Source organism: Triplophysa rosa, linkage group LG2, assembly GCF_024868665.1.
Source record: "Triplophysa rosa linkage group LG2, Trosa_1v2, whole genome shotgun sequence".
Lineage (NCBI taxonomy): Eukaryota > Metazoa > Chordata > Actinopteri > Cypriniformes > Nemacheilidae > Triplophysa > Triplophysa rosa.
The window spans coordinates 19,605,332-19,632,527 of record NC_079891.1 but is presented as its reverse complement, the minus strand read 5'-3'; the positions used below and the strand labels follow the sequence as shown (position 1 = coordinate 19,632,527).

Below are 27,196 nucleotides of genomic sequence, written 5' to 3'. Positions count from 1 at the left end.
TTCTCACACCTTTTGGTGTGGACACCTTGGCACCGGCCTTACATTAGTAAGTGAAAAGTATTACTGAAAAAAAAAAAATCCAGGTATGCATTGTGATCATTTGTTATACAAGACAATCATTACTGGGGCTGTAAACCTCCATAGCAGTTTTTAAGCTCAATATATTAAAAACAGTAGCGGGGTAAAATAAAATAATTTTAGAAGCTTTCACATATGCACACGTGCAATGATCTAATTGACCTCTGTCTCTATCAGTCGCTCCTCTCTTCTTTCTCTGCTGATGTAATCAACAACTCACCTGACTCTCATACTCTCTTTTAAACCCGCCGTTCTTTTACAGCCTGCCCCCTCACCTCACCCCAACAGCTGATGATTTTGCATCTTTCTTCGTAAAGTCAGTTATCTGCACCGCCGCCTCTTGAACACGCCCAAACCCCCGACACATGCTCTCTTCCCTCTTTCTCTCCTATCTGAAGATGACGTTTCCATGATCATTTCTTCTAACCACCCGACTACCTGCCCACAAAATCCCATCCCAGGCTCTCCATCGGTTGTTCCTGCTCTGACCCACATTATCAATTAATCTCTTACCACTGGTACATTTCCCACAGTCTTCAAAGAGGCCCGTGTTACCCCCCTACTGAAGGAACCCACTCTTAATCCCGCGCTGTTAGATAACTACAGACCGGTTTCTCTCCTCCCCTTCATTGCCAAAACTCTTGAGCGTGTTGCATTTAACCAGCACTCCTTCTTTCTCACGCAGAACAACCTCCTAGACAGCAACCAGTCCTGTTTCAAGTAGGGCTGTAGTCAAGTCCACCATTGTCGAGTCCAAGACAAGTCCAAGACCAGGACTAGTCGAGACTGAGTCAAGTCCGAGTCCAAAGAGGTTCGAGTCCAAGTCAAGACCGAGTCCAATTGAGACAGTCAAGGCAGAGACAGAAAAAAATCATGACTACAAGACCACATACTTAACTATTGATAATTTCTGTGATGCAAGAGACAGCATATCTTCTATTCTAAGATAATAATTTTCATTATTGTTTGTAATGATCAAAAAGCAGATAAAATAATAATTAATAAATAATAATAAAATCATTTTATTTTTACTATATAGGTATATCACTAAAGTCACAAAGCCGAAGTGTAACTGGTTTATTACTTTTTTAAGGAACTTTTTTATCAGCCCTCCTAACAGCAAGGTTGTGCAGCAATGAACACTTTTGTGCGTGCGTGCGTGTGCGTGCGTGCGTGCGCGCGCCTGCCCGTGCACGTGCGTGTTCGATAGAGGAGCCGCTTGAAAGAGCAGAGGCTCCACGGGTCGTTTATAAGCACGTCGGTGCCCATCCTTACATAACATGTTCATCACAATGACAATAAAAATACGATCAATCTTATCTTTAAGCCCTACTTTCCAAACTTTCTAAAATACTCAAATGCAATGCTAGCAGCTAACTCTGAAACATGGCATTAACCTCTCTTTGTGATGCCTTTGCAGGTGTCTTACGAAATTGGATGTTGTCCCACATGTTTCGAGGAAAGTTTTGTTGCAAAAAGTTTCCTTTTAAGCGCACTGTCGATACATTTATTATGGTTTGTAAAACCAATCTGTATTATGCCGCTGCTCGCTGACATCGTACCTGATGAATGATTGATGCTGGTTCGCGCCGCGGACGAATCATTCATTCGAACCGGTTCTTTCTTTTTAGTGAACCGGTCGAACCAGTTCAGCTGAATCGTTCCCGTTTAGCGTCTCCCGTAAACACTTAATATTATCCACAAATTAATTCAGTTGTTCAATTTCTGGCGTGCATGACAGTCCCGCGGACTTGAACCAATATACCGGAGTTATTTAATTACAACAACAGCACACACTGAACTGAACTGCTGTGTGGAAAGAGAACTTATGAGCACGCGCAGCTCTAGTTCTAGAGTCGAGAGTCGGCAACAGTTTTCGGATCATTAGTTTTCGGATCACAAGAATATTGCTCAATCAATGTTTTGTTTTGAAGGAGAAAATAAAACATATATCGCTGGACTCGGACGAGACCGACTAGAACATTTGCGAGACCAATGACCAAGTCCGAGACAAGTCCGAGTTCAAATACCAACGAGTCCAAGACAAGTCCGAGACCATAAAAAAACGTCTCGAGTCCGAAACCAGACTCGAGTACTACAGCACTAGTTTCAAGAGCAGTCATTCCACCGAGACTGTGCTGCTCTCGGTCATTGAAGCCCTGAGACTGGCAAGAGCATCCTCTAACTCATATGTACTCATCCTACTGGATCTTTCTGCTGCCTTTGACACCACCTTTAACCACCACATCCTCCTGTCGACCCTCAAGGCTATGGGTGTCTCTGGAATGGTGCTACAATTGTTCAAGTCTTACCTCTCAGGTAGGTCATTTAAAGTATCCTGGGGAGGTGAGGTCACTGAGTCCCAACATCTCAATACAGGGGTGCCTCAGGGCTCAGTGCTAAGACCGTTGCTCTTTTCCATATACATGACATCCCTACATTCTGTCATTCGGGAACATGGGTTTTCCTATCATTGTTATGCAGGTGATACACAACTCCACCTGTCATTTCAGCCTGATGATCCGACTGTTTCTGCGTGCATTTCAGCATGCCTGAGTGACATTTCGCTCTGGATGAAGGACCATCATCTGCAGCTGAACCTTGTAAAAACAGAACTGCTTGTAATCCCGGCCAACCCGAAGATTCATCACAACCTCTCCATCCAACTGGGCTCATCAACCATCATACCTTCCAGAGCGGCCAGAAACCTGGGAGTGGTAATCAATGATCATCTTAACTTCACGGATCATGTTGCCAGCACCACCCGGTCCTGTAGATTCATCCTCTACAACATTAAGAAAATTAGACCTTTCCTGTCCGAGCATGCTACGCAGACTGGACTATTGCAATGCGCTACTGGCTGGACTTCCAGCTTGCGCAACCAAACCGCTACAGATGATCCAGAATGCAGTGGCAACAGTGATCTTCAATGAACCCGAAGAGAGCACACGTCATTCCTCTCTTCATTAAGTTACATTGGCTCGCATCAAATTCAAAGCTCTGCTCTTGGCCTACAAGACCACCACTCACCCCCATATCCTCACTCGCTAATAAAGACTTATGTACCTGCCAGATTCCTACGCTCTGCAAACCAACGATGTCTTGTAGTGCCATCCCAAAAAGGGAATAAATCAATCTTACGTACCTTCTCTGGATCTGTTCCACATTTGTGGAATGATCTGCCCGCTGTTGCAAGATCAGCAGATTCTGTAGCCATCTTTAAGTAGTGGCTGAAAACACATCACTTCCGTCAGCACCTGACCGATTAGATATGACTTCTATATCTTTCTATCCTAAAAAAAACCCTTAGCTTTGTATACTGTGGTAGGCTATATGAGACTTTTTTATGCTTTTTGTTGTCCTTATGTTGTTTCAATTGCTTCCATTGTTTACCTCATTTGTAAGTCGCTTTGGATAAAAGCGTCTGCTAATTCCGTTCTGTTTACATATATCATAATATATCAGGATTCCTTCTAGAGCCCATAGAAAGGAAACAGATGGATTTTAAGATGGAACATATTGAAGGGTTAGTTTTTGTTTAAATAAACAAGGTTAACTGGCAAAACCATGATTTCATTTTTGTTACTTCTAGTTGGAGGCGGTTGATACCTGCAAATTGTCTGCTATTGTCTGGGCAATGTTCTGCTGGCAAATCCTAGGACCTGCCATTCATGTGCATGTTACTTAGAAACATACCTCCTACCTAAAGATTGTAGCAGACCATGTACATGTACAGTGGTATTCCCTGTTGTCAATGGCTTCTGTTACCAGGATTATACACACTGTGTATATTTGGAATATATCAGAAATGACATTATGTTCTTGAAGTAAGAGTCATTAAATATAGGTCATTCATTATTATTAACTGAGCCAGTATACTGACGTTTTAAAAGAGTCAATGCATATTGTGTTTCTAATTGAATATACAGTATCTCTAATGTAACAAAGCAATACTATCAACTTCCCTTTAACACCAAAAATTAAAAAACACTTTCATCAAGACTTAATGTAATAAAATGTTTTTTTGTTTGTGCAGAAAAACAGATTTAAACGCATACTGCGATGACGCTTCCAGTTACATTTACACTTCGAAGATGCAATGAAAGAGGCACATTGCTAAATAACTTCAGTAAGACACCGTATAAGATTGAATAAGTCTGACTAAAATCTTTCAGCAGCAAAAAAGTATCTCTTTTTGAGTGCGAGACCTTTTTCTACATCACACAACATAAAATGAATAGTCTGGTTAATGGGTTTAGCATTCAATGATGTCCTCTGACTTCAAGAGAAGGTCTGCCATTATTACTAAAACGTGGCACAGGCAGGACTACTTAACCTACCACAGATCTTATTATTTGTTTACATGACCTACATAATTTTCTAGATAAATAAATAAACACCTATTATTTACAAATGTCTGTTAGGTGCCCTTAAGATTCATTACTGATTGAAATAAGTTCTTGTTCAGTTTCTTCATTTTTGATTGGCTGGTCCGTAGAAGGAAGTCTTGATACTAAACTGGCCAATCGTTGAAGAACAAGATCAGCTGTTGAGCTCAGACTGTGCTGTAGGTAAAAAAAAGAGGACAAAATTAAAAACAGACAGTTCAATTAACTAGAAACATTATTAATTATAATACATCTTAAGACTTGCACAAAGAATCAGCTCAATACTCAAAACTCAATACTTCACCTGTAATATATGCAGTCCTTTTAAGGTAAGAACAGCAAGTTCTCTTAGTCCATCACCTGTCAGGTCAAGATAAATGAGCGATAGGAGGGGACTTTTAAAACTCCGTCTCCACAGCAGCTGTAACTTATCTTCAGAGACTCCCATTGATGGGGGAAATTTGTAACAGAGCAGGTCCTACAGGTCACAAATCAAACACATTTGTGCATAGTGGTAAACAAAAATGTTTTGGTATTTTTCCTACAGCACGGTACCTGTCCGTATGTTCCCAGCAACAACTCATGTTGCCCATCAAAGTCTAGATCAACAACAAGAGCACAGAGAACTGCATCACACTGGTCACTTTCAGCCAAACACAGTTGTCTGCTCAGTCCATACTGCTCCACATCCCTGATAACACACATACATAGACAATTTACAAAGATCAACACAAAAAGCACAGACATACCTGTTCACATGGAGCAGAAAAAGTTCAATACTGACACTAACCTGTAAACCACAGCCATTTCTATTGCGCTGGTTACCAGGAGATTAAAAGTTTCCTTTTGGCTATCTGTAAAAAAAGCAGATGTTAAATCTAAAGGCTGACAAATGTGTAATGTATTTCTTTAAGCCCTCACACATATATGAGCTTCATAATTTTATGCTGTAGATAAACAGTGTTTCATGCATTCTGACTTCTTTACACTGTTAAACGTGCTGGCTTCTCATGCTTGACAGGATCAACTTTTCAAAAAACGAGTTGGACATATGACGTAGTATTTCTGTGCTCAATACACTCCCACCCAGCGTTCATAAAGGTTTTGGAAAGTTTTTTTCAAACATGAAATTCCGTTTCGTAACAACTTTTCTTAGTCCCTTATTGGACAATTCTCCCAGAAAAGCACGCCCACGCGTCAACCAACGAGAGCGAGATGAAAGAGCACGCCCACACGTCAACAATGGAGAGTGGGAGAAAGAGCATGCGCATCGATGTGCTCCTTCGTTCACGAAGTTCAGCTGTGTTTGTTTGTTCACTGCATTTCGGTGAGGAATGTTATATAAACTGTGGATATAACACTGGATTTGGAGATCGTTTGAAACTGATAGATAGGTCCCAGCGCTAAAAGATGCTGGTCATGAACGCCGTAAGTGAACCTGAGTCATATGTCTGTGTTTTGTTGGCAATCGTTATTGTGAATCAACAGTTATGCAGGGATAATGCGATGATGTATTATGAGCTCTTGCTTTAGTTCCGCCCACCCCCCCGCACACGTTCAGGAGGTTGCCTGTTTTCGGAAATAATCTACAGCTATATCTCTCTTTTATAAATGTGATCAAACTAAAGACTCTACGAAGATACAAAGTGCCACTCTATAGCTACTCAAGATTAATATGAGATTGGCAGACACTGTATTGCATAAATCGTATCTTCGAAGAGTATTTAGTTTGATCAAATTTAAAAAAGAGAGATACAGCTGTACGATTATTTCTGGAAAAAGACGAGCTACTGGAGGCAGGCAGGGGGAGGGAACTACAGCACGAGCACACAATACATCATCGCATTATCCCTTCATGTTGTTTACATTATGCACGTACACGCCGATTGCCAACAAAACACAGACATATGACTTAGTTTCACATACCGTGTGCAGTTCATGTCCGGCATGTTTTAGCACTGAGACCGTGCCATCTATCAGTTTCAAACGATCTCCAAATCCAGCGTTATATCCACTGTTAATATAACATCCATCACTGAAATGCCGTGAACAAACAAACACACCTCAACTTCTCTCACTATCACAAGAGTAACAAGATGCCCACAACACAGCCAATCTTGATAAGCGGGTCTTCCTATTGCTCATCGGTTGGCACGTGGGCGGGCTATATCTTTCACCTTGCCGTGGGCATGCTTTTCCGGGAGAATTGCCCAATAAAAGGAATAGGCTCCCTGTTATGAAACAGGGATACAGACCAGAGGTTGCACTAGACTTTTAGGCTCGTAAAGAATCCATAATAATCTATTTTCACCCGTCACTATGGTGCAAGGTGATATTACGTGCCAATTAGCATGTTTGTTACGTCATCGCGACGTACATGCATTCTTTGAACTTACTGTATTTTAATACCCAATAAAGCCGAAGTCGTTTACATATTTAATGTTTCTGTTGACAGACATAAAATACTAATTACAGACAAATGTTCATGTCCAGTCAGTGACAATGACAGGTGCTTGTACACACTGTTTTGTAATAATTCATTTATTCACTTACAAGTAACTTCACGCTGCTGTTAGGTCATGAAAGGAGAAGCCGCAGGGAGACTTTTTTCCATTCACTGAAAGTTAAGGTTTATCCAAAATGACGCTAGTCCTATTGCCCCTTGAAGGAAAAAAGTCTGTAAACACCGCACCAATGGTTTGTGCAACCTGTGTGTGTATGAAAGCACGCGACGAGAGGGTCTTATTGAATGACAGATGCACGCTTTGCAGAATCAGATCCAGAAACAACGCCACAAACAACGTTAGAGATCGCTGTGTTGTTATGAAAAGTGCAAAAAGTTTTTCAGTTCGTTTTGAAACTATGGCGAAACAAATTAGACGGTGGTGGGCCGTCATAGTCATCTTGATTATACACGCCCCTGGCTCAGCACTGCTCAGTCTCCGCTGATCCCGCGTGGGTTTTCCTGAATGGATGAGGCATTTATGAGTAATGAATGGGAAACGTACCCATCCCTATGATCACGTTCTGATGAAAGGAAATGATTGGATGCTACCAACTCGACAAAAAGTGGAATTACAAACTGCCCTCATTGTAATCTGTCAAAATGACAGACGGCCTTCAGATTTTTCCGTCACTGGTATAAAAAATCAGTCAATGACGGAGAATTTTCGGTTAACACGACCTCTGATCCAGACTTATAAAAAACTTTCCGAAACAAGTTGTAGTGCTGGGGGAGTGTATCAAACACAAAAATACTACGTCATACGTCCAACTCGTTTTTTAAAGGAGTCATATTGCACGGCTAAAACAAATATTATTGTTTGTTTTAGATGTAACGCAATGTGTATACACCATTTAAAGTTGAAAAAATGTTGTATTTTCCACATACCGTGCATGTTTGTATCTCCTCTTTGCCCCGCCTCTCTGAAACGCGCTGATTTTTTACAAAGCTCATCGCTCTGAAAAGCGAGGTGTGCTATGATTAGCCAGTTCACCAGTGCCTAGTGAATGGTCAAATACTGCAAGCATTTCACGGAAATGTAATGCCTCTTACCATATTCGGAACATCAGGTTCCAAAGCAATTGTACTGACAGACGATACAATGAGATTTACAATTACGCCCACCTTAACTACGTGTAGATTTGGGCGGTCTTAGTCAAAACATGTTACGAAGTTACGTAGATTCACCGGGGTGTGGTTACACGAGGCATTTCAGGCAAGTCTGGATGAGCATTCGCTTTTAGATAGAATGCATCTTTTGTTCCAACACTTTCATTTGTGCAATTTCACGTGTCTAATACATGCATGGGCAACTTATAACACACCAAAAACACAGAAAAATACGTACTTCCGCCATATGACCCCTTTAACAAGTTGACCATGTTAAGCATGAGAAGCCAGCACGTTCAACACTGTAAAGAAGTCAGAATGCATGACATAGCATGTTATCCCGCCTTTAATGATAACTGATAATTGGATTTTTAAAACTCACTGTTTGTGTCAGTGTTCTGGTGCTGCTGTGGCAAAGGGAATAGTAACACCGTCGAGATGGGACTGTCATGCTGAACACGCCAGTTCTGAAGAATATCTGATCAATAGGAAATATCAGGTTTGTGGAAAACCCGGATTATGTGAGAATAAAAATAAAAATACACAAGAACAGCCAAATAGTGTAAATGTAGCTCTTACCAGGTCCCTTTTGGTTGACAAGAGAAAGTCCCACAGAACCATTTTGACATCCAAACGCAGTGAGGCGATGATTTTCATCAATACTCAAGACATCTAACCATAACACACTGCAATGCACATAAAGGGCAATAATAAATAATCATCAAACATCTCATTCAAAGGATTGCATGAAAATAAACACTCACTTGCTTGGTAGCTCTTGCAGTTCAGGAAAGAGTTTTTCTACTGGTTGTTCCTCAAACTGGTGCAAAGAGGCATTCTACCGAGATACAAAATGAAAGAGAGATCAAAGCAATTAAAAAGAAAAACAAATGTTAAGAAACGTATGAGAATAAACAAATTATTTGGATTATGTCACAGATAATATGATGGCCTGACCTCTTTGTAAAGATGTATACATTGATCATGCCCACTGAGAAGAAATACTGTCTCTTTGGGTCCATCTCCACAATGAACTCTGCAAATCAAATGTCAACATCAATAACAAATACCACAACACATAAAATGACAACATATTTCAAAAGTATGTTGTTGTCAATTATGCCAGCTGTAAATATTCACACTACTTGGGTTTGCATTATAAGGTTGGGTGAACATAATCATTTCAATCTACTTAATGTAAACACAAAAGCTACATTAGAAGAATACACTCACTCTGTGTGATAAAGCTGGAAAGGCGTGAACTGGAGTTCTAAGTTCAGACAACTTTCTGTAAACAAAATAATTGAATCCCTTTTGGATACAGACCTTTATGCCACATGTAGTTCAACTTTGAACAAATCTGAAAAATGTAATTCTATAGCATGTAGCACAACATAAGCCATAGAGGTGGGCGGAATGGCCAAAAATCTATTTCACGGAATGAGTAATTTTATTTCACGGTAACGATATATTTCATGAAACAATCTCCCATTATAATTCTATATTTTATATCTCATTTTTCTTAGATTGATTTAACTAATTTATTTATTACAGTTCATTTAAATGCCCACCATAGTTAAAATGTAGGCAAGTTATGAAAATGTAGGCCTACTAAAGATATCAAATTAAGTTCTGATAATCAGATGTATTATTTATTCATATTTATCTTCTGGCTATATCATATACAGTAGGAAGATAGACAACATATATAACAATAAAGTATGAATATGCGCAAACAATGAGTGTACAGTGTAACTGGTGTTATAAACTGGTGTCCATGGGGTCTGTACTGTAGGTCTTTATCGCTCTTCACTCTCTATTAGATGAGCAATTTTAGTGTGTTGCGACTCTCTGTCTTTAGGTTTGTTTATTCTCGGGCTTGTTTGTGCACTGCGAGTCTCTGGTGACTCCACACGCGTCTCCCAAAACTGGAGGTAGAAGCGCGTCACATCAAAGCGCTCACGAGCATCATCGCGCATTTTGTGGGAATATTTTTTAGATAAAAGTATGATTTAAATATCAATATAATCAATAAGTGTTTTCTTTCATTTGTTTCATTAAGCTGTGTGTTTTGGTCATGTGCTTTCTATTTCACTCAGTAGAAAGTTACTGGGGCAAACAAAGAAAACAGAGAAAGTTGGGGGTTGGAGTCGTAAATTATCTAGATAAACACACACACATATAAAGAGTCACAAAGAAAAATAAATGTTATGAATCAATCCATTGCATATGTTCTAAGTATAATCATGAGTTGTGATGTGTTTTAATGAATCATAGGATTAAGAAACAACACTATATAATTAAAAACATTAGATGATTAAGTGTTTTCTTTTTACTAAAAGAATGTTAAGAATGTTGGTGTGTTGTCCGGCCACAATAAACTGTTTTTAGGAGACCACTCCTTGGGGAAGGGTGCCCCTGGAGAACATTCCTCAATACTAGAGACCGACCACAGGATGTATGTTTTGAGAAGGTTTTATTTTTCAGGAACTACGCAGATAAACGTGGCGTATGGTGATTGGTGGAAAGGGAGCAAAAAGCAGAGGAGGAGTCAGAAGATACGAGCGACGTCACATACTTTATAAATATGGGTGTATTTGAATATTTTGTGTTGTTGGTTTTTCGGAGGTCGTCTGACAACCCAAAGCTTTGTTATAGCTTTTCACATCTGATAATAAAACCTCATATTACTTTTGAGCAAATTGTCTCTTCAAAATTTCTGAACATGCAGGACTGCCTTTAAAGTCCAACAATTTCAACGCAAGTTTCACCTTGGCTCGCCTGAAGTTAAACTTTATAAAACTATTAACAGCTTTTCAAAACAACCTGACTTCTGAAATACGTGTTGAGAATGAGCTTTTTTAAATGCTGGCGCAGATCACTGCACGAGCACTGCGGGTGAGAGAAGCGCCGGACTGGAGCGGATCACTAAACTACAGACTGAAAGAAGGTCAAAAGAATGTTTGATACGTTCATTTGTTACGGGTGGATTGATTCATTAGTTTTTTTCAGAATAGCGCCTAATTTGCAGAGCGCCGAGTTAACCACGCCTACTTATTTACATTCCGCGGAATACACGGAATAGAAAAATCTCTTACGGTTGACATTTTATTCCGCGTTAACGGAATATTCCGTCATTCCACCCAGCCCTAATAAACCATATAATTCATGTTCATTCTTGATGTAGAGATTTTCAAGAGACAAACTCACGTGCTATAGACTCCAGGTTAAACTCTGAACCAGGTTCATAATCACAGTAAATGTTAAGAAATGGTGTTGCTTTATCTCCTGAGTCCTGAGCAGAGAGAAAAGGAAACCAATAACAAGTTAGATTACTAATGAACAGCTGTCGGAGAAAAAAGAAAGTTGCTGTTTTTAAGGTTTTTCCAGTTATGCACACCTTAATAAACGTTACTCCTACCACCAGTCCTCTTTTAGGGGCAGATTTGTTAAACGCGTCAATGGAAACAATTTCGGCATCAACTGCATTAACAGATAACATTTTTAGTTTCACCACATGTGTCTGGCAAAAAAGCCCGCAGATGCACAAACAGGTTTCAAAAGCAAAGCAAAGCAAAGCGTCACCTGGTATATATGTGAACTGAATTTCTTTGGCCACGGGTCTGATCTTCTTCTGCACATCTTGATATCTAAAGCACACTACTTTACCCTTCAGAGTCGCTGCCAGCAACTCCTGCTCGCCTGCTTGGCACAGTCCATATATGTTACTCTGCGAGGGAAAACGACTAAAACTGTCTTCAACAAATGGACACAAGTCTTTTTTAACCGGCAACATATTACAGACAAGAAACAACAAAGGATAAATGTATCTAATTTCTCTGGACTGTCACGCGGATGGCAATACAAAACATCCGGTTATGGGAGGGTTTGTGGGTAAATGGAACCAATCCTATTTTTCTTTCGAATCTCTTGACAAATTGGAGCTTTGACGAGGATGACGTCATCAGATGTCGCCGGAGATCAACTTTTTCGAATGAATTACTTAATGCGAAGTTGGGAAAGCGCAGTTTTTGATTAACTTCCTTATTATTTTTGTTTGGGGGATGTCTTTGATTATCTTCCTTATTTTTCTTGTTTTATTAAACTCTCAAACCAGCTGAAGGCTAATTATATGTATATATATATTTTTTTCACTTGTACATATTTACATACATACATAGCTTTACACTCTCTATATCTTTATCTTATGTTTATTGTATTGTATTTCTTCATTGTTCATACCCATAGGCCCTTATTTAAATCATTGTGTACTGTATTCTATAACGTGTTATGGTCTCTGTGTACTGTTGTTGCTGTTTCTGTGTTCTGGATGCTCCTGTCACCAAAACAAATTCCTTGTATGTGCAAACATACTTGGCAATAAATCTCTTTCTGATTCTGATTCTGATATTCCGTCTCCAATGGGGTAATGTAGCTTCCTACAGGGGGCGCTCGGCGGCTCCGAAAACACTTCACAACTGATCCTCAGTGAGGTCTCTGGAATGAGAATGATTTGTTTCTTACAGGAAATGTTGTTACGCCATTGAAAGTTGGAGTTATTTTTATAAATAGAATCCCGTAAATACAGGTAAGAACTGAAGTGAATGCACAATGACTAACCTTTGTGGAAGCAACCTGGATTCAGTTTAACATGGGTGATGATGCGCACCGCCACTGCATTAAAGCTAAAGTTCAACCAAAAAAATAAATTATGTCATCATGTATTCATCCTCATATTGTTCCAAAGCTGTATATGACTTCTGTGTAATACAAATAGGCCTATCGATATTTTGAGTAATGTCCTGGTTTTGTGTCCGTTTAATGATGTTTTTTGCATACCACCGTTCTTCAAAGTTTCTCCTTTTGTGTTCTGCAGAAGAAAGAAAGTCATACAGGTTTAGAATTACATCAAGGTGAGTAAACGATGAAACAAGTTTTATGTATGGGTGAAATATCCCTTTAAGTAAGCAATAATCGAAAAATGGATCACTGAGATAAGCTTATTCACAAACAAAACATATGAGCTATACCACAAATTAACAAAAATGAAAAGATATGTCTGTCTCTAAATTAAATCAATACCTCAATAAATTACAAATGAAGTTTAATAGGGTTTGGATCATTTGCTTGGGATGCCTTGCAGTATGAGAGTAAGAAATGGATGCAAACATCAGTTGACCTGATTTTTTTATTTACATCGGTGACCAACAATGATATTTTCATATCTCTTAACATTTTGCACATGCAAGACATACGTGTTATTCCACTAGGGGGCCAGTCCATCGGTTATTGGGGCCCTTTTCGGCATACATCCCCACTGACATTAAAACCCCTTTTAATCTGTGACCCAAGGTTTGCCCCACTGGTTGTCTTTAAAATCATGAAACTACACCTCTTCACAACATTTTACAACCCAATTGTAATCGTCCACAGTTGTTTTAAATTACTGGATGATAATGCATACAGAAGCACATCTTATTTAGAAGTTTTTTGAAGTTGTGGTAGTCAGTGAAAAGCCTCTATTTGTAACATATTTACCAACATATCTAAAAAGTAATTTGTTTTCTGATTTACAGAACTAATATATGCTCAGTTAACATTGTATAGTGTGTGTGCTGTGCGTGTGTGTGTGTGTGTCCAGCGTGTGTTTCTTTGGGGATTAGAATTGTGTGAGTGATTGGTGCTGACAACGGTCTGTGTATTACTGGCTGGACTGCAGATTAAGCCGCTCCTTTTTAGACTGCCTAATCTGGATTAAATGATGAAGTGTGCCTGCAATGATGCGACCCACTACCCCTCTCCCTCCCTCCCTCTTTCTCTCTCTCTCTCTCTCTCTCTCCCTCCCTCTCTCTCTCTCTCTCTCTTTTTCCTCTTCTCTCCTCTTCTTTCTCTATCTTTTACCTCACTCGCCCTCCTTTACCCCAATCTATCTTCACATGCCTTCCTCTACCTGCGTTTCTTTATTTGCATGCGTGACAACCCTTTTATTTATTTTATTAAACTCCTCTCAGATTGAATGTTTGTTTCAGTGTCGTGTATTTCTTCATAAATGTGTTCTGGAGTGTGTGTGTGTGTGTGTGTGTGTGTGTGTGTGTGGGTGCGTGCGTGCGTGTGTGTGTGTGTGTGTGTGTGTGCGTGTGTGCGTGCGTGCGTGTGTGCGTTCATGTTTGTATATCCCGGTGGGGACCTAAACCTGAATACACACCAACACATGGGGACTCGTGTCACCGTGGGGACCAAAATTGAGGTCCTCATGGGCAAAACAGCTAATAAATTGTACAGAACAATATTTTTTACAAATCTAAAAATGCAAAAAGTGTTCTGTGATCTTTAGGTTTAGGGATAGGGTTAGAGATAGGGGATAGAATATACAGTTTGTACAGTATAAAAACATTACGCCTATGGACTGTCCCCACGGAGATAGTCAACCAAAGCCTGTGCGTGTGTGTGTGTGTGTGTGTGTGTGCGGAGATAGTAAACCAGACATGTGAGTGTGTGTGTGTGTGTGTGCGTGCGTGCGTGCGTGCGTGCGTGCGTGTGTGCGTGTGTGTGTGTGTGTGTCTGTGTGTGCACGCCTGTGGATTAGAGTTTAGTCCACTTCCATAATTGCTCTTGTGCCTGCGTAGCTGGTTGTTGCCAGATGGACGGACTGGTCCCCCCCTGCATCACCCTCTACACAAACTTCCCCTTCTGCAAACACACAGATCCCAACACATAAACACACAAACAAACAAACAAACACAACCTACTCTACAAAATAACAATAACAAAAAATAATTTCATCATTGTGATGAAGAAAATATACAATAGAATACAAACAGTAGCAACGACTGAAACTGGTTTGATAATGTGAAATGTAAACAAATTACAAGGAAAAAAGTTTTCGTAGTCTTGTTTAGTTGGTTTGTCACATTGTACAGTAAATGGGGATGATAGTGACTTCCAGGCACTAAATGTGGGTGCAGAAACATGCATTTTCAAGTAAACATTTGAATTTATTTTATAATGATATTATTATGTTATGAAAATGTTTACCTTAAATATTTCGTAATCATACTCTGTTGTAGATTTTCATGGTCATAATTATTTATTAACTATTATTATTTATAGTTAAGTTCCTAATTACATTTCCTAAAAACTATTTAGAGTTCCAATAATAATACATTTTACGCAGAAATATTTGTACGGTTTAAATGGCTAAATAGTAAACTTCTTGAATCTCATGATCTAATTATGAGATAATGAGCATCAAAGTTTGATTTCAACCATTAATTTCACTCTGTGGCATTACTTGGTCAATATCAAAGTTAGCGAGGTTATATTTTCACAGAATGTTCTTTACATTATGTAAGAAAACATAAATCGCAAAAAAGACTGGGTCACATATAACAAAATAAAATAGCTTTTAACCACTGATATATTTTTCTGTATTACTTCATCAACAAGGGTATCACGACCCATTTGTCAATAAGTATGCTATCAAATAAAAACGTATGACATTAATTTGGGAAATCTGAAGGCTGTTTGTTGCCCTTTGTCCCTTGAAGTTGGCTGTAGAGTGTGCTGTACTTATACATGTATCTCAATCACAGCCAAACAACACTGTTCCTGTTTTAAGACATCCTATCACATTCAGTTCTTTTTGAGTGCCATTTAACACCTTTGTCTTTTTTCTCTCACACACACTTTCTCTCACATACACACAAACATGCAATACAACTTACTTTTTAATTCAAGACATTGGTCTCTTTCTATAGAATATATTCTATTACAAAACACCTTCTTCAATTAATGTAACAGCTTTATACAGCAAATATGGCTATTATCATCAGGTTAACCACCCTTCCATATGGTCATTCTTCTGTCTTCTTCTGTCTTCCATTAGTAAAGATAAGTTTCTGTCTTTATATAATGTTTAATTTGTCCTCTTTCCATGCAACATTTAATTTGGTCTTCCGTCTGGTTATAATTTTAATTCCTTTTCTGGTCCTGTGATGTTTTTTTTCCCCATGGGACATTTACACATTCTGTTAGTCCTACTCTACTCTTGTGGTCTGATGAGAAATCTCTCTTTCCTCTCTTTATCCAGGTTAAGAGATTTTCGCATAAAGGATATTATGATATGAGCTGTGTGTGTGAATACGTGTGTGTGAAGAGCAATTCTGAAATGTTGATGTTTACAGATTATGTGAAAAAAAAAAATTATGATGTGAAAAAAAATAATAAGAGCAAATATTTTGTAATATTGTTCAATAAAGAAAAGTTTGATTACAAAAGTATGTTATAAAATATTATAAATGAAGCAAGTTAAAAATGAAAATTAATTTCAATCATTAGAAAGGGACTAAAATATCGCATGCGTGAAAACTGAAGAAAGTTTTTTTTTATTAGAATAAAAGTTAAAACCCATCATGTTCGAAATTAATAACTAAATCAAATTATCAGATTTTGTTTCGTCTTATTTCTGAGAATCACAATTATTTATTTAATAATAGGCTTAAATTATCTTAAATAATTTGAAGCCTTTAACATTTTCAGCGCATATTCGAGTAAAGAAAAAAAGCCATTTAGCTAAACAAAAAGCGATATGCATCCGTTTCAAACATTTTGGAACATATATTAAAATTTGCAATAACTCCTAATGCACCCGTTTTTCCTTATTTCTATACGGTTTTTCTTATTTCTCTACTGCTTTTATGTATTTCATGAAACACAACTGTGAATGTTTTTTATTGAATTGAATGTAGACTGTATATTCTAATTTTTTCTAATATTCTAACTTTAAACATACATACCTGAACAAGCGTTCAAAAAATATATTTTATTTTTTTATTACACGCCAAAGTGTGGAGGGAGAGAGCGCGCGCGCGCGCGCGCGCGAGAGAGAGAGACAGAGAGAGAGAGAGAGAGAGAGAGAGAGAGAGAGAGAGAGGGAGAGAGAGAGAGAGAGAGAGAAGAGAGAGAGAGAGAGAGAGAGAGAGAGAGAGAGAGAGATGTGCTCCTTGATTAGCTGCAAGGTCTCTTATTGCTCATAGGGTCCTGCTCCAGTCCGGTCCTATCCAAGGGACAAGCTCCTTAACAAACGCAAGAAAGAAAACTTTCTTTTATATTTAGTGCGACTTTAACAACCACGTTAAACTTGACAAAGAGCGTTAGCTTGTCCCAGGCACTGAGAAGCGGTAAAGCATCTACAGGTTTCTGAGGAGCCGCGAGACTGAAGGGGTGCCGCACGCGCCAGGCGCGAGCAAAGAAAAGGGGCAGTCAGGAGCAGAGCAGACTCCCGGCCCGTATAGAGCGTCACAGATAAAAAAAAGAGAGTGAGAGCACGAGGGAGGAGAGAGAGGAAGGGAGAGCAATAGAGGGTGTGTAAGAGACGCGACCATCCCAAGAATGATGTCCTACATAAAGCAGCCACATTATGGTGTGAACGGGTTAACACTGTCCGCCTCAGGAATGGATCTGCTCCACACTGCAGTCGGCTACCCAGGTCAGTTTATTGCCATTAATAATATTATCCAATTTATTTCTTCTTTTTTTGTCAAAATGGGAAATTTAAACTACAAAATTATATTTTATTTAAAGGATAAACATTGTTTAAAATGTTTGACATTTATTACAATGTTTTTAAACATTTTTAAGAGTCAATTTTATTAAATGTATATCTTGAATTTTTCTGTTCTGTTGCTTTAACTCCGTTCTGTTACTTTGTAAGCATGTGGTATCAGAGTTTATGTTTATGTCATGAGTTGGTGATGAATGGTTTTATTTGAGGAAGAAAATAAAAAAATGATATGGCTATAGCCCGCATATAGGCTAATATAGAAATTGTGTGGCATAAATTGCCTATAACCATGCCAGATGTAGACTATTGTAAAAGTGAAAATAGACTAGTGAGCATTAATTTTAAAATAACGATTTATGTTCTGAAATGATCTTTTATCTACCGCTATCTAGCCAGCCTATCTGTTATCGATCCATCTGCAACTTTTGTTGAGCAGTCCAAATCATTCTTTTCTTTTTCATGCACATCTACCTGAAAATTGACCTTTATAAAATAACAAAACACTCTCTAAATATATAAAACGATTAATAAATAAAAAGTTTTACTGCACAAATTGAAATGGTTTGTGACAGTGTATGTTTTGATGTCTAGCCACTCCGAGGAAGCAGCGTAGGGAACGCACTACCTTCACGCGCACGCAGCTGGACATCCTCGAAGCCCTGTTTACCAAAACACGGTACCCAGACATATTCATGAGAGAAGAGGTGGCCCTGAAAATCAACCTTCCTGAGTCCAGAGTTCAGGTAAGTCCATGTGATAAAGACAAGATGGGTCTATGAATGACGTCTCTTAAAATCATGGCCAACATCTAAGAACACAAGGCCAAATATAAGATACAGCCATAACCTGAGAGGTGCTGACAGTAATCATTGCTAATCGTTGTAAGGTAGGCCTAAATCATAAACCTGAAGTCAAAAACAGTACAACAAAAACTAAAGTTTGGGGTGGTTGACCAAAACTTTTGGTTTAACATTCTGTGTGTGAGGCCCATTTTTGACACTTTGTTGAATAATAGTACCAAATTTCTATGACACATGTCTCCTTTCATCGTTAGCTGAAACATTTATTTGAATGTCTTTCCATTAGGTGTGGTTTAAGAACCGTCGTGCTAAATGCCGCCAACAGCAACAGCAATCCAGTGGTCAGCCCAAGCCCCGCCCCCCCAAAAAGAAGTCATCCCCACCCCCTGAGCTGACCTCTGACCCTGGCACCAGCACTTCTGTGGCAGCTGCCCCTATGCCAGCCATGCTCCCAAGTGTTAGTGCTGGCACCGCACCAGTGTCTGTGTGGAGTCCCACCTCTCTATCCCCCCTTCCTGATCCATTATGTGGCTCCGGCACATCTTGTGTGCAGCGTCCGGCTCCGTATCCCATGAGCTACGGTCAGCATTCCACTTATAGTCAAGGCTACGGCTCTTCTAACTACTTCAGTGGCCTGGATTGTAGTCCATACCTCTCTCCCATGACCACTCAGCTGTCAGCAAGTGGGGGCACCCTGTCACCCCTCACTGTGCCCTCCATGGGTGGGTCACTCAGCCAGTCACCCTCTCTCTCCTCCCAAGGATACAGCACCACTTCGCTGGGTTTCAGTTCCGTAGACTGCCTGGACTACAAGGACCAGCAGGCCTGGAAGCTCAACTTCAGCACTGTGGACTGCCTCGACCATAAATTCCAAGTGCTGTAGAGCTGAAGAGAAAGAAGCGAGGGAGAGAGAAAATGAGAAATTGAAGAAGAGTGCGAAGAGGAAGGAGGGTAATGGAAATAGAACTGTTGCTTTAAATGCCGGAGACATTGTGATGATGAAAAGGACTGAATCAGCAGGATTCATATGATCTCAGAGGGTGCCCATTTCAGAACAGATTAAATCCAGATCTGCCCTCTGATTGGTTGAGTGTGAAGGGACTCCTCAAGTCTACTGATCAGTCATCATCATTAACTATTTACCTCACACACACGCACACACATGTCTGGTTTACTATCTCCGTGGGGACAGTCCATAGGCGTAATGTTTTTTATACTGTACAAACTGTATATTCTATCCCCTATCCCTAACCCAACCCCTAAACCTAAAGATCATAGAAAACTTTTTGCATTTTTAGATTTAAAAAAATATTGTTCTGTACAATTTATAAGCTTTTTTGCCCGTGGGGACCTCAATTTTGGTCCCCACGGTGACATGAGTCCCCATGTGTTGGTGTGCATTCAGGTTTAGGTCCCCACCGGGATATACAAACATGAACGCGCACACACACACACACACACACACACGCACGCACGCACGCACGCACACACACACACACACACACACACGCACACACACGCGCGCGCACACACGCACACACACACACGTCTGGTTTATTATCTCTGTGGGGACAGTCCATAGGCGTAATGTTTTTTATACTGTACAAACTGTATATTCTACCCCCTATCCCTTTTTTAGATTTTAAAAAAATATTGTTCTGCTTTTTTGCCCATGGGGACCTCAATTTTGACACGAGTCCTCATGTGTTGGTGTGTATTCAGGTTTAGTCCCCACCGGGATATAAAAACATGAACACACACACACACACACACACACACACACACACACACACACGCACACACACACACACACACGCACAAATTTTCACTATAGAACACTTACATACAGTTATCACACAAGGAAACAGACATGCAAATAATTGGAGGGGAACATCTTACTTTCTCTGCAGATACAATATTCTGATTTTCTGGGACAGAGTTCTTTCTACGTTTTTCATAACTTCGTAAATTTGGTTTGTCTACTGAGAGGCAATAGGAGTACTTGTGTTGTGCTTTTAGATTGCTGTTATTTATGTATTTTTATTATGTTAACTTATTACAAATAATATTGTTTTCTGTTAGTTCGAGTTAACCGTTATTAATTAAACTTACTGACTTTATTTGCTGTTGATATTTATTATTTAATTTGGGTACCTTGTGTTAAAAGCAGTGTTTAAAGCCATAATTTTAACAATTTGACTGAATATATCTGCAAGGTTTGTGTAACTCTGTTTCTCATTTATGATGAAAGATGATTGAACTTGTCATTAATAAAAAAAATGAAATACATGGCCGAGAAGCTATGTACAGCAAGACTGATCCGCATCTCAGAATAAGGGAAATAGTAGTTTTGATTCATTTGAAATAAAGCTGTGACTACACCTTACAAGAGCAAGCATGGTATAAAGTAGGATAATTACAGTTTCATAGGATTAATGTGATTTAAACACTTATGCTTGGTTTCACAGACAAGGCTTAAATGCAAATTCTTAGTAGAAAATAATTAGCAAAGACATATGTTAAAATATGCCCATGCCATTGATTTGTCTCAAGATGCACACCAGTAACGTTTTACGTTTAGCATTTTTAAAACAAAGCACCTTAATATACAAATTTAACTACGGTTAAACGGAATCATATCTGTGAAACCGGGCTTTAAAGTGTAAAAAATATTTTTAATAGAATGAAGCATCAAAAATGCCAATACAAATACGAAAATTTAGTAATTGTAATTTTATTTATGTAATATTTTGGTATCAACAAGACAATAATAAATTATTGTAACATTTAAGTTGATTTAACCAGATTAGCTTTTTTGGGTCTATATTACAAGTAGTACAAATTTATTTGTACTTCAACCTCGGGTTGGATACACAGGTGGTCCAAGCAGAGGAGGCATCTGGGAGGCCAGAAGGTTACCATGATGTTGTCTAGTATCTATGTTGCTGTGATGGTGTGAGTGGCTCCACCCATGCAGACGGGTGTGTGGGGTTATTTTAGCCAATGACCCAGAGAGCACCTCAATCTCCTTACTGTCGCCATGAACACTACCCTAAAGCAATTAAACAAGATTACTGAACCTCTCTCTCTCTCCCTCCTCCACACCTCATTCTGTATCTCCTCCTGTTGATTCCTTTTCTCTCTCTCTCTTTCTATCTGATATAGTAACTCTGTCATTATTCTATTACTTTTTCAACGTTCTTTAATTCGATATACTGACATAAATACACTTAAAACAGTGTGAATATCTTTGCACTTTGACAATTTCAAACCATGTGGCATTTATTAGAATGAATCTTACAAGAACACAGTTTATTAGGTTTTAAATGATGAAAGAAGGAGTATATTTTTAAATGCTTTACAATACAATTTTGTAAAATAAACTAGCTGGTCAAAAGGTTTAATGTTTCTAGTTGTTAGAGAGTTGGACTCGTAACAGAAGGTCACCGGTTCGATTCTCAGGGCCAGCAGGTAGTGACTGACGTGCCCTTGAGCAAGGCACCTAACCCCCGTTTGCTCCCGGGCGCTGCAGTGATAGCTGCCCACTGCTCCGGGTGTGTGTTCACGACTTGCGTGTGTACACTACTCTCTGGATCGGTTAAATGCAGAGGTCACATTTCGGTTATGGGTCACCATAACTGACAAATAGGTCACTTTCATCAAGCTGCTTCTTGAGGTTTCACACTGAGATGCTTTTTAGGGGGAATTGAAGGAATTCCAATCTATTCTGTGTTCTTATATCCTGCTTTTTCTTCGTTATTTTTTCAAAGTCATTAATATCATAAACATTTTATGAAATAAAATTGTTGTTTAATTATGTTTGCACAATTATGTTTTTACCAAGCTAATTTCAAACATACACCTATTGATAAAAAGCTTTTGAACCAATAAGAAACATTTCACTCAAGTCTTCTAAAATTCCTGACGGTACCAGTTTTTACCGTTAATTTCACAGTCCACTTTTTGTGTTCCGTAAACCAAATAACATTTTCTCTGTATTTTTTACGGTGGATTTCTGGCTACCACAGCTGCCAGTTTTTCACCGTAAATTTTACAGAATTTTTTTACAGTGTATACACAGCAAATTTCAGAGTGTTAAATTCACACCAGCAGTGTGAAAATCAACTCTTTTTCGGGGTTTATATAGGTCCACACTAAATCGAGTTAAATTAACATTTTTAAAAGTGTTATATTTTTTACACTTGCACAGTGTTATAAAAACACTTGAAGTGTTCAGCTTTAACACCACTAGTGTGCTTTTTAATTCCTTAAAGGCTTCATTTACACCAAATAAGTGTTGAAACTACACTATAATGTGTCAATAGTTTAACACTATGTGAATTAACTGGACACTAATTTAGTGTTATACATGTCCTGATTAAGGTAATTTAATTTAATCTATAATAATGATACAGTAAATACATGTATAAATCAATTAAAGAAGAGCCAACATACTGTCTCAGTTTGATCTTTTATTTTGAACAAATAAACATGTCAAACCAACATAAATGAAGGAACAACATATTCACCGTCTGACCCATATGGACGCTGTAGATCAAAAGGCCTGTAGAACCTTAGAGCATTGGCTTTAATAATCAAAAGGTCTGTAGAACCTTAGAGTTTTGGCTTTAATGTGTACACAACCACATAGAATTTCTCGATTCTGCCCTTGAACCTTCCTAATCCAAGTAGGTATAGCTGGCAGCCCTCCCTTTCACTGAGATGGGTTTCAATACTGGTGCAAGACTGAAAAATACACAAGAGGGAAAAATCTTAATTAAAAAATTATATAAAAAAGAAACTTCACTTATTCACACACAAAAAAACATAATATAAAAAGTTCAAACCTCCTTAATTTATTGTGAAAAGAAAACCAGTTTGATCACCCAACATTTCACCCAAAAAAGGTGCTGACACACCCTCAGGCCACCCAAGATACATGTGACTTACATCATCAGAAATCAACTGAAGAATTTTTTAAGGAAATCCAAGCTCTGTAGACCAACAGAATGTCCAAAACATACATTTAAATGGTGTCCAGTATTTACAACCATAATAACTTACACATTGAGATCACACAAAGACGCTGCAACAGTATTTTAAGTTTTACCTTATGAAAATGCACAAGTCTATCAACTGCCTCTGTTGGACTGATCTTAGTCTTCTTCCTCCCTGGAGAAGGTGGCAAGAGATGCACCAGTAGCAGGATAGATGACATATCACTGTCCCAGTCTGATTTAGTGGTTGTAGGGGAGGGGATAATATAGGATAATATGTATTAGTACTCAAAAAACCAAATCAAATCAGAAACAATAACAATCATGCCAACCATTTTCCGATCCTTGGCCCTCTGCTGCACTGAGAAGACACAGGATTTCTGCTGTAGAAGTAAGAGATTTGGCTTCATTGATGACCTTATGCTTGAATGCCGTCTCCCACCTCTCAAGCAACTTGTTGGATGTTTCGGCATTGAACAGCAGAGCAAAGTCCTGATTTACCTAATGAAGAAGCATATTTCAAGATATTTGATTTACTTGAACTCTCTGTGACCACGTCTGAGAGGTGTATGTCTAAGTAAGAGTGATAAATCTATGAGTAGTCATTACTTTTGTAAAAATTACATAAAACCAGCAAATCAAAATCGAACTTAAAACTTTAATATTTGTAAAGGAGTAATGCTATATTTACCAATCCTTTCGCATCCAAAAATCTTGGAAAGATATTAAGGATGTCAGCTGATCTTCCAGAGTTGTGTACAAGTTCTTGTCTATGCTTGAAAGTTTCCTTCATCTTTTGCATAACGTCAACTTCATCAGCTGTATGGACAAGGAAGGAAATTGCTGGGTCTCTTTCCTCATGGTCAGTGGAAGAGACTGAAAGAGTATCAGTGCAAGTGCTGGGGGTTGATGATCCTGTGATTGTGATGATCATGTTTTCTGGAAAGGCATTATTTAAACAGGACTACAGACAAACCTTTTACACTCTGATCCAAAACTTTACGAGTTTAGAAAATGTTCCATCAAGCACAACAATGACAACACAGGTAAAATTAAGAATGCCCAACATATGTATCATTGTGTCTCTATTGTTTTGTGTGGTGTTGCCTCAAGATTAATCGTTTGTTATGTTCCTCATTTAAGATAATTTCAATACAAGTATCTACTATATGAACGAGAGTAAATGTGTTTGTCTTTCCCGAATACATTTTTTATCTCAAAGTTGGCTATTGCTACACTGAAGTCCTTGAAATAAAGTCTGAATTGTCACTATATTTATAAAATTATAGATTTATATTTACCCCAGGCAGGCCAGCAGAAATTTCTTCCAGACATCTTATAGTTAAGCATAAATTTGGACTGGCTTCAATCAATTCTTGGAAGATGTCGTACTCCACACTGGTGTCCGTGTCATCAAAGACTTGAAGAACTGCAGTTCTAGCAAGCCCGAATTTGCTTTTAACTGAAATATAATTTTATCAAATAAACAGACATTTTAATTTATTTTTCATATTTACTGAATAAGTAAAACATCAATGGCAGGAGCCAAATCTGGACTTCTGATGTCAGCTCATCACATCATAAAGCTGCTATATGACCGTTTATAATAAGCAGATTTCTAAACATAAGCACAAGCTACAAATAACTTACCTTCACTGAGAAAATGTTGGAATATAAAATCGTTAAGCAATTTTATAAATTTCTTCACACCTTGATACTGAACTTTAACCAACATGACGAAAGCTGTTGAAGAGAAAGCAAATCTGTTGAGGTTTCTTCACAAACTTTTACCTCATAGTTGTATATATTGTAAATAAAGTATGGTAAATACTGGTAAAATGCAACAACAATCGCTTTTAAAAACACTTAAGTTTGTAGCATACCATAAACCAATTGTACAATTTAATATTATTTAGGTTATTAACCTCAATGTGGACCCATGTAGCCTACCAACATTTTATTAACATAAGCAGATTGCAAGACTACAATAAAATTCCACTTCTAAGAGAGAAAAAATAGACGAGTTTTTTATGACTGTTAGCATTTTTAACCGGAATGGTTGCTTCAGTCCTAATCATAAGGGTAAACTCGTTTTACACGTATTTGGCGCCACCTATTGTTGCGGCTGTATTGTTGATACTTAAAATAACTCAAACGTAAGATAAACCGATTTTTAGATGCATTTCCAAGAATAAACATCATCGTCTTGAACAATACGGAACAAAAAAAGCTTTCTCCTTTTCTCTCTTTAAAGTTTTGTCAGCGCCTCACTGTGTTGATGACGATAGAGCGCCACGTACCAAAGTGGCGTAATGGCGCAGCTGCATTTCCAGATGATAATTTATTAAAGTATGTTGTTCGTTTTTCATGAAATCACCTCACAAAATTTTGTTTATAGATAATAATTCTCTATGCAGGCAAAAACCTGCTTTAACGTTAAAAAATACAGTATACTGCTAATCGATTTTTTTTACAACACGTTTTGTCTAAAGCACCGTAAAAAGGGTTAAAAGTAGCAGTTATATTGGTCACTGTCATCATCCTGGCACGATCACATAATTGTTAAGCCATGCCATTTCTCAGATTCACCGTTTAAGTGAATTGAAGAATTTGGCGCCATGGCATGTTCAGTGCGCGCTCGTCAGGCACATATGCATATCACTAGCAAACATGGAACAGTTAATATCATACCTGGCCAGGAAATATAAAATTCCACAGTGCGCTTTTTCAGAGCTGTTTCTTGTCGTTTTAGCTTTTATTATTAGCACTGTTGGTGAGGGGCAACCCCGGTGAGTTCCGTTTAAATAACGTTAACTCCGACCAACAAAAGTTCCATGCTCTGTGCACGTTTGATTTAGTACTCATGAGTCACGTGTTTACGGAGTTCGGTTATATAAATATAGATACCCGTGAAAACACTGCAAGACACTAAAATTTGAATCGTATGCGTTTCTGTGCCATTATTTGGCAACGCACATAACTTTAACAACGAGAAGTGGCGAAAATGGGTTGCGTCTCTTTTAATGCATTAAACAGTTTATAATCACAGAAATGAATGTGTTATTCTCGGACCATAAATTCTTAAATATTACAAACCCAGTTTAAATATGGAAACTGTTCATCATGATTAACTTAAGTCTTGAAAACAACGTTATTAATCTTACCTTTGAGGCTTCTCTTTGCTCCAGCTCCAGTCGGTTATTATTATCAGAAAGAAAATAACGTTAGCGAGCTGAAAATGTATAGAACAGTAAGTAATATATATAAAGAATTAAGTTATAAAAAAAATATTATACCTATTTGAGCACTGCCGTCTCCTCGTGGTTATCCACCATTAGTCAAAAAGGAAGTAATGCGCAATGACCGGAAATTGGATATACTCCGCTCAAGTGTCATCTAACATCAACTCAATGTAATTACACTGACTCTGACCATTGATTTACACTGTAAGTGCGGATGACATTCAAATCAACACCAGAATCAACACTTTTTAACTCTGGTAATTTAACACTAAAAAAAACAACTCAAAACAACACTGGACATTTTATAACAAACTACTCTTTTAGAGCCTCTGTGCGAACTAAATTAAGGGAAACTGATTTAATTATTCTGCCAAATATTAGTTGTTGAAGCTAACTGATATGGCTATGCATGTTTTGTTTTGGGATGAGTTTACAGATTAAGCATATTTTAAAATCTTCCTCCTATAATTCAACAAAGATATTAAGTCACAACATTTGCCACTACAACCACCTTGA

At 38.3% G+C, this 27,196-nt stretch overlaps 3 protein-coding genes across 6 annotated transcripts; 1 reads left to right on the top strand and 2 right to left on the bottom strand.

Annotated features, from left to right (window-relative positions):
• Positions 1-3,935: 3,935 nt before the first annotated feature.
• Positions 3,936-11,968, bottom strand: kptn (kaptin (actin binding protein)). The gene is made up of 12 exons (XM_057362743.1): positions 11,665-11,968; positions 11,480-11,562; positions 11,290-11,374; positions 9,313-9,367; positions 9,037-9,115; positions 8,844-8,917; positions 8,659-8,765; positions 8,462-8,557; positions 5,257-5,320; positions 5,022-5,157; positions 4,771-4,944; positions 3,936-4,643 (listed from the first exon to the last, which is right to left on the bottom strand). Exons 1-12 carry the CDS (start codon positions 11,873-11,875, stop codon positions 4,509-4,511), a joined length of 1,299 nt encoding a protein of 432 aa, XP_057218726.1. The 5' UTR covers positions 11,876-11,968; the 3' UTR covers positions 3,936-4,508.
• A 5,153-nt stretch (positions 11,969-17,121) lies between these two features.
• crx (cone-rod homeobox) lies at positions 17,122-21,030 on the top strand. The gene is made up of 3 exons (XM_057321182.1): positions 17,122-17,566; positions 18,233-18,384; positions 18,728-21,030. The coding sequence occupies exons 1-3, from the start codon at positions 17,470-17,472 to the stop codon at positions 19,322-19,324; spliced, it is 846 nt and encodes a 281-aa protein (XP_057177165.1). The 5' UTR covers positions 17,122-17,469; the 3' UTR covers positions 19,325-21,030.
• A 1,864-nt stretch (positions 21,031-22,894) lies between these two features.
• On the bottom strand, positions 22,895-26,701 carry LOC130548166 (uncharacterized). 4 transcript variants are annotated; one of them, XM_057324740.1, is made up of 7 exons: positions 26,603-26,701; positions 25,089-25,181; positions 24,740-24,900; positions 24,130-24,377; positions 23,771-23,939; positions 23,552-23,673; positions 22,895-23,187 (listed from the first exon to the last, which is right to left on the bottom strand). In XM_057324740.1, the coding sequence occupies exons 3-7, from the start codon at positions 24,786-24,788 to the stop codon at positions 23,056-23,058; spliced, it is 720 nt and encodes a 239-aa protein (XP_057180723.1). In that variant the 5' UTR covers positions 24,789-24,900; positions 25,089-25,181; positions 26,603-26,701; the 3' UTR covers positions 22,895-23,055. The 4 variants fall into 4 exon arrangements, with proteins under 4 accessions (XP_057180723.1, XP_057180749.1, XP_057180733.1 ...); XM_057324766.1 differs by having other exon boundaries at positions 24,130-24,257; XM_057324750.1 differs by lacking the exon at positions 26,603-26,701 and adding an exon at positions 25,364-25,652.
• Between the last annotated feature and the right edge of the window lie 495 nt (positions 26,702-27,196).

Excerpts from the sequence above, each read along its gene's own strand:
- kptn (XM_057362743.1), bottom strand. The coding sequence starts at position 11,875 with ATGTTGCCGGTTAAAAAAGACTTGTGTCCATTTGTTGAAGACAGTTTT. Across the intron at positions 11,375-11,479 it reads TAGGAGTAACGTTTATTAAG|GACTCAGGAGATAAAGCAAC; the intron begins GTGTGCATAACT and ends CTCTCTGCTCAG. Across the intron at positions 5,158-5,256 it reads GAAATGGCTGTGGTTTACAG|GGATGTGGAGCAGTATGGAC; the intron begins GTTAGTGTCAGT and ends GTGTGTTATCAG.
- crx (XM_057321182.1), top strand. The coding sequence starts at position 17,470 with ATGATGTCCTACATAAAGCAGCCACATTATGGTGTGAACGGGTTAACA. Across the intron at positions 17,567-18,232 it reads CACTGCAGTCGGCTACCCAG|CCACTCCGAGGAAGCAGCGT; the intron begins GTCAGTTTATTG and ends TTTGATGTCTAG. Across the intron at positions 18,385-18,727 it reads TTCCTGAGTCCAGAGTTCAG|GTGTGGTTTAAGAACCGTCG; the intron begins GTAAGTCCATGT and ends TCTTTCCATTAG.
- LOC130548166 (XM_057324740.1), bottom strand. The coding sequence starts at position 24,788 with ATGCTTAACTATAAGATGTCTGGAAGAAATTTCTGCTGGCCTGCCTGG. Across the intron at positions 24,378-24,739 it reads TTTCTGCTGGCCTGCCTGGG|AAAACATGATCATCACAATC; the intron begins GTAAATATAAAT and ends ATGCCTTTCCAG. Across the intron at positions 23,674-23,770 it reads GGGCCAAGGATCGGAAAATG|ACTGGGACAGTGATATGTCA; the intron begins GTTGGCATGATT and ends CCACTAAATCAG.